The sequence below is a fragment of the Marmota flaviventris genome, chromosome 2 (assembly GCF_047511675.1).
Source record: "Marmota flaviventris isolate mMarFla1 chromosome 2, mMarFla1.hap1, whole genome shotgun sequence".
NCBI classification, from domain to species: domain Eukaryota; kingdom Metazoa; phylum Chordata; class Mammalia; order Rodentia; family Sciuridae; genus Marmota; species Marmota flaviventris.
The window spans coordinates 48,779,993-48,787,253 of NC_092499.1; the positions used below are offsets into that span (position 1 = coordinate 48,779,993).

The following is a 7,261-nucleotide window of genomic DNA, read 5'->3' on the forward strand; positions in this document are numbered from 1 at the left end:
GAGCAATAAGAAAATCTGCCCTGCCTCTGTGCTTTAACTGAGTTAAATATGAAATGTTCCCATCAGGGAAACAGAGCATGTTGAATACTTGGTCAAAGAGATAAATGAATCCATTAGTGTGATTAGGCAATAAAAACAGTTTCCCAGAGAACAGGATTTGGTTCTTTACTTCATATGAGGTTTCTTTGGTCTTTTCCTGGTGTTTTGTGCATTTTCCTCTGCATTGCAGTTTGCCATAAAAATTGCTTTTTGTCCTTACACTGATGCTTATGTAACTGTATCAGATCTGAGAAGTTATGATTCAGGGTTATCTCTAGTTGAGAATTTAAACCTAAGCTGATAACATCTTTAGGATTGGAGGAACTGTTGCTTCAAACACTGTCCTTAAGCAAAGCTGGAGGAGAAAGGTATAATAGGAAGAAGACAGCCTCAGGTGAGAGATTCAAGGGCCCTTTGAATGGATTTTCTTGATACCTTTGTCTCCAGTTTGATTTGCAAACAGCCTCTATTCCCATTCCTAGTAAATTCTGCAAAATACCCAATCCAGTCTCAAGGAAGGGGGGTCAGGAGGAGAGCAATTGGTGTATTAGGAAGAGAGAAAAGAGTCCAAGAGCTCTTGGGAAAGCATTTGAAAACCTGTTGACTCATAAAGGACCACCCAATCAGAAGGCAGGAGGAAGTTAAGCATGACCAAAGTCCCTTCTGATGTTCCTTCTATCACATCCTACTCATAGGAGCTATGTGAAACTGTAGCAGCTTTTGAAACTGCATGGCCTCAGTGAAGAACTTGAGATTTTTCTTTGTCCGTAGGGCAGTTTATTGAAGAGAAAATCATTTTCTACCTCTAATTTGTGATGATGTTACTTTCCTAAACAAACATTAAAATTTCTCTACTGGACATGGTTGGAAAAAATAAGAATCCCTGTGCTAGAAACTTTGGGGTAGATGAGGGAAGGAGTTGGAATAGAAGGAGAACTTACTCACTGAATAGCCTAAACAATTTTTCATCTTTCTCTAAATTTATATCATCACTCTGGCTCAGCATTGAAGGGAATGTTGTTCAATTCTTTAGTGAACTTACTGACAGTAATATAAGCACTGAGCTCAAAATAAAGAGGAAGATGCTAGACACCTTTAGTTATTAGTATATATGTGGAGTGGGGGGCGGTCAGAGAGGAGTGAAAAGGTATAGAATTAGAATTCTGAAAATAATTAAGGAACCATTTATTAAAGCCCCACCAATAGCATGACTTAGAAAAATGGTAAGTGACCTGGAGGGATACAATCATATCCATAGCAATTGTTATGCTCTGGGATAAGGAAGTACTTCTCAGCATTCTAAAAACTCCTTTGACTATCTGTTGTTCTCATGTTTACAGATAACCTGTGCAGGCTGGTTAACTGAACCACTCAGAACAGATAAACACAATTAACAAAATATTCAACCATACCAAGCCTATAACTATCCTACCTGAACATCTTATTCACAAGTCAAAAGTATTTTTAAAAGTAGTGAAGTGAGGGGTGGGGTAGGGAGAGGAGAAGAAAAATTAACTGTGTCAACAAGGCAAGAGAATAATAAACATTTAAACACCACTGTTAGAAAGGAAGATATAGGTTAACCTGGGCTCAAATAACTTCCTTCTAACCCATCAGTATCACATTATCTAAGATTCTAAAGTGCTAAATTGGTCAGATAAGAGATGTGCTAAGATGTAAGATCCTCTGAACAATGAGGAAAGAAAATTGAAGTGAAAATTGTGATCTCCACCTGCAAGAGACTTAAGTGACTTAATGTTTACAAGGGAAGAAGAGAGAGAAAATGTGAAGAGGACCATATTTACTAATAAAGATAAAACTGGAGACCTGGGAAGGAAAAAGATGACTGGGGAAAGGACTAGGAAAGCCAAAGTCATAAAGCCCCACAGGGAACTGAGCCTGGGGGTTGGGAAAAGCTTAGAGGAGCTTATCAGAGCCAGCAGGGACTCTACTGAATGCTGAGTGGACAATCTGTGTCAAGACATCAACAGCAGATGTTTTTCTGGAAGAAGAATGGTAAAATGATAGTCACAGGAGAATATTGTGACCTGCAGACAAGAGCTGTGTTTCATTGACAGCTGGACAATAACACACACAAACAAATCTAGGGGAAACACAGAGGTTATGTCCCAAAGTTAGAGATTTGGTAAATGGAAGTGGGGGGCTGGCAGGCACTACAGAACATTTCTAAAGAAGCAGGGAGGTAACTAGGACTGTCCACTGAGAGCAACAGAATATAAAGAATGAGAAATCATTCCCACCAAGTGGTTAAAAGTGTGCATCTGGAGCTAGACTTCTTGGGTTCAGAACCTCTCTGACACTAACACTATGACCCTAGGAACTTATAACTTCTTTGACCTTCAATTTCCTCATCTGGAAAGTGGGGGTAGTAGTACTATCTCATGATGTTTTTTTGAGGATTGAATGAGATAGTATTTGGGGGAAAAACTCAGAATATTTTCTGGCATGCAGGAATCAATAGGTGTTAGCAACTACTCTACTATGTGATCAGCCTCTGGGAGTGGCTCTGAGCTACACAGAGTGCTTTTGGCATGTTCTCACATACTCCCAGGCTATCCATAAGATAATTTTTGATGGTTTCATAGAATTTCTATTGTCACATCAAAATGACAATTGTCTTCCTTGAGGGCAGCTTGTAAGGAAGGTCTCTATATGTGAGTTAAGCCGAGGACAAAGGTAACTTTCTTTGAGGTTTATAACTACTTTGGGCAAGTCACCTGCCCCATCCACTGAGTCTCAGTTTCTTACCTATAAAACAGGACACACACACACAGAGTATAAAATTTCTGTGATATCAACTGTGAAAGTGTCTAGAAAAATGCCTGGAACACAGTAAGTTTCAATCAAAGTTTTCTGAGTGTGAACCTGCCTTGTGATGTTGATGATGGGTGACAAAAGTCTGAGACACTTTCATCTGGGGAGGGTGCTCTTAACTATTCTCACAGCTGTTTGTGGAGAGGCCTTGGGTTCGTTCAGCTTTTGTCAGAACCTAGAAGAATTGACCTCTTAGGTCACAAATGAACCTGACATTTATATCTATTCCAGCTTATCACAGGTGTGAACAGGAAAAAAAAAATACGACATCCTGGGGCCTCTATAATTCATGATGGGAATGCATTTTACACTTTCCCCTTTGGATTTTCCTTCCAAGCCTAAAGGAAAAAGAGTGAAAAGAAGTGAGTAATTGCTCATACATTATGTTTCCTGGTTCTACTTTCATTAGAAATTGCTGTTCTCCTCCTGTCCAGGACACACATCTTGCTGTGATTCTAACCATCTTCCTTGGAAACAACTGATTGTGTCTTCTGTCCCACTATTTGGGACCATGATGGATTTGATTGAGGATACCCTCTCTTACAAAACCTCTTGGTTTAGATAGTCTCTCCATGAGACTATATTTAATAGGCCCTGTCCACTTTGCAGATTCCAAAATCTACTTTCTCTGGAGCTCTAGGAAAAGAATGGAACAGGTAGTGCTTTCTTTCTTTAAAAATTTTTTTTTAGTTATAGATGGACACAATGTCTTTATTTGTTTATTTTTATGTGGTGCTGAGGATTGAACACAGTACCTCACACATGTGAGGCAAGTGCTGTACCACTGAGCCACAACCCCAGCCCTGTAGTGCTTTCTTTTTATTTTCTCCTCAAGGATATTTAGGAGATCTTTGTCACAACCAATGGCATTCAGTAAGCTATGACTCTTTCCCTTCATTCTTGAAGGAAGAGCATGGAAGAGCCAAGCACCCAGCCAGCTGACCATAGCTGCAAGTCTTCAGAAATCCTTTCCTGCTTTTCTTTCCCCATCTGCTCTGCCAGGGTTAACTGGGAAGCCTCTGGCAGGTCCCAATATATGTCTTACAATGTTCAGGCTCCCTCCCCAACAATCATTTAATAGAAAGGGGTTTTATGATACAAATTTGATAATCTCCCATGCACACTGGCACTGTTCTAATTGAAGTTGTAAGCCCATAAAATTCAAGCCCTTTGTCTTCCTGAAGGCCACAAGGTTTAAAAAGATACTATTGTCCTGCCTAACACCCACTACATTGTCACCAGGGACTGATTAAACAGAGTCCTGAATCCAAACAGTGCGGATTTTGTCTAGGTCCTTTTCAGGCCCGACAATGCCCTTTTCAGTTCCCAAGACAAAAGGAGGTTTAAGGAACGAGATTCTTCTAAGATAACCACATCCATATGGAAGGCAAGGTGGCCGGCAGCTGAGACCCAAACTCCCACTCCCATCCCCCTCTGTCCTTCTCCACCCCCACCCTCAAATCCCAGGTGATAACACTGCCTCCCTGTCTCCTCCTTGAACAGGAAATCTAGGGCCTCTAACAGGCTGGATAACTACCACTCACAGACCTATTAGGGGCTCCTATTCCCTTCCCCTGGACCTGATTCCCTAAACTGCTCTTCTCAGGTGCATCTTCCTGCAAGTGGATGGGGAAATGAGATCACCACTTCTTCAGAGGGACTTGCCTGCAGGGAGTTCCAAATAATGAGGAGCAGTTGCAAACCCAAGGGGTGCAAACCCAAGGGGTGGAACACTAAGACCCTGGACCCTGGAGCCTAATGTGCAATGGGAGCGCACTAGCGGACTGCGTTTTAACCTAGGGCCACCAAAGTTCCCGCAGTACAAAGCCGCTCTGAGGCAGTATCCAGGGCCTACTACTGTTGATTTCTTCTCACCGCTGCCCGACCCAATCCCACCATGGATAGGCGCTGCGTCAAGAGGAGGTGGAAAATCACAGCATAGTGAGACACTTGGGAATTAACCGCGAATTTCCTGGTGGTTTACGGGTCTCTGAGCTTTCGGTACCCAGCTTCGGAGACCCTCATTGCCCCTCATGGACCACACGGTAGAGTTTTGGAGTTTCAAAACTCCAGGAGCCCAGAGGAGCTTCAGCGACACTCTGGGACCAAGGCTACCACACGTTAACGGAATCCCCAGGATTCCTGCAAGTGGATGCAGGGAAATGAGATCACCACTGCCAGCTTCCTCCCCTCCACTCCCCTATCTTCCTAAAGCCGAGTTGGCACTGCGACCTGCCCTTCAGTCAAGGAGCTGACCGGCGCTATAAGCTCCAATGCGGTGAGCATGCTCCGACCTATACGTTCCCATTAGAAACGCTGGGGGACCCAACCCTACACATTTTATTCTTGATTCATAGAAAGAAAAAAACATTCTATTTCTTTTAAAAATAAGTCGCTTCCCATACAAATGGCTATTTAAAATATACAAATAAGACTCAGTAAAATCTAGGTCTGGGGCTGAAGGTCCAGGGAAAGGGAGATCTTAGCGAAAGGGGCGATCTTAGCGAAAGTTCACTGCGTGTGCTTCCGCGACGGCTGGAGAGGGCGTGACAGGGTTCCCCGAAGTTGGACCTGCAGGGAAGGGGCCTGCAAAGAGCGGTTCCGGACAGCTATAGGTCTTTGGCTGTAGCCTTACTGCGGTTACACAGCGCGCTCCAAAGTCTGGGATAGCCCCCAAGTACCCCGTGCGGCCTCACCAATTCCAAGAGACCAAGGCGGGGGGCGCTAAGTGCTGGTAGGCGGGGATGAGGCCGAGCGCGGAGCCGGGCCCGAAGGCCGTGTAGCCCGGCAGAGGGCAGGCCGCGGACGCGGGATAGCTGTACTTGTCCTGGGCCGACGCGGTGCCGGCCTCACTGTTGCTGCTGCATGGCTGCCCATCGTGCACCAGCACAGGCACCACCACGCGGCGCAGCAGGCCGGGCGCAGGGTGCAGCTCAGCAGAGGTTGCCAGGTCTGGCGACTCCGCGGCTCCCGGCGCGCGTGCCCGTTTCAACTTGTAGCGATGGTTCTGGAACCAGATCTTGACCTGAGTGGGCGTAAGGCGGAGCAGGCGCGCCAGCTGTTCACGCTCGGGAGCAGATAGGTAGCGCTGCTGCCGGAAGCGTCGCTCCAACTCCAGTGTCTGCGCTTTGGAGAACAGCACCCTCCGTTTCTTCCTCTTCTCGGCGTCCGAGCCCGGCGACGTAAGCTGAGAGGACACCCGCCGCGAGTCTGGCGGGCTGGTCTCCAGGCTGCTCTCGTCCGAGGCTAGGAACGGCAAAGGACACACGGTCTGGTGAGAAGCCGGTCCCCCCGAGCGTCTGGAGCCCTTTTAGGCATCAAGCCGCCAGCTGGAGGGCGTCCCCACTCGCGCGCGACTTTCAGAGCGAGGCCGTTTCCTTCACTGGGTTGGCATCTTGGTACCCACCTCTTGGAATTTACTGACCCATTCATACCATAACAGCTCACCAGGGATGAGATACTTCTTCAAAGAAACCCACCTCAGGGCCCTCTCAAAATAACAGGGATAGTGGCTGCGCTGGGAGACAAGCCGCTTCACCAAAAATGGGCCACCTCCAGATCAATTGCACTACAGTCTGCCTGAGATTTGCAAAGCCTTGAGAAGAGACATATAAGGGAGGTATTTTAAATATTTCAATATTCCGACCCGTAGGAATCCCCGGACACAGAAATACAATGTCCAGCACTAGTGCCAAGTGCAGAAATCTACTCTCTGTGCGGACCCGGACGCAAGGCAGAGATTTGAGAAACCGGCCTCTCTGACTTCAATACTGAGGAAATCCAGACTCTGGGTTGGGATTTTGGTTTCTTAGTCTTTTGCTCCCCCTTGATTTTGTTCCCCCTTCCGTCCCCCACCTCACCTCCACCCTCCACCTCAGCAATCCTCCTCTCACTCACAGGGATAGTGGCTGCGCTCAGACTCCAGCCAGTGGTCCCCACCAGGGGTGCGTGGCTCTGGCTCCCGCCTGGGCCGATGCTGCGCGTCCGGCTCGGGTAAATTCAGGAGGCTGCGAACGGTGAAGCTGAGACGTCCAGAGGTGGCCATGGTCGAAGAGGGGAAGGAGGCGGGGGCAGGGCAGGCTGAGAACTGAGGGGCAGCCGGGCACGCCGCTCCTAGGAGTGGACGTGGGAAGCGCTCGCCATGAGCTGGCGGCGGGGATATTAGCGCATTTACAGCGGAATCCGTGTTTATATAAACAGCTCTTCCCACCCGGTCGGCTTTGAAAGCCGAGGTCTGGGTCTCCAGGGTGTTAAGTACCTGAATGAGTGCTGGACTAAAGCCCGGCGGAGCCAGGAAGGTGCCACCTCCGCCCCCCACCCGCGTCCCGCCCCGCCCCGTCCCCCGCCCCTTGGCGCCCCGTTACCTCCCAGAGGCGGCAGGAAGCAG

At 47.3% G+C, this 7,261-nt stretch overlaps 1 protein-coding gene across 1 annotated transcript; it reads right to left on the reverse strand.

The window, feature by feature from the left end:
• Positions 1–5,566: 5,566 nt before the first annotated feature.
• On the reverse strand, positions 5,567–6,919 carry Nkx2-8 (NK2 homeobox 8). The gene is made up of 2 exons (XM_027929429.2): positions 6,772–6,919; positions 5,567–6,120 (listed from the first exon to the last, which is right to left on the reverse strand). Exons 1-2 carry the CDS (start codon positions 6,917–6,919, stop codon positions 5,567–5,569), a joined length of 702 nt encoding a protein of 233 aa, XP_027785230.1.
• Positions 6,920–7,261: the final 342 nt, after the last annotated feature.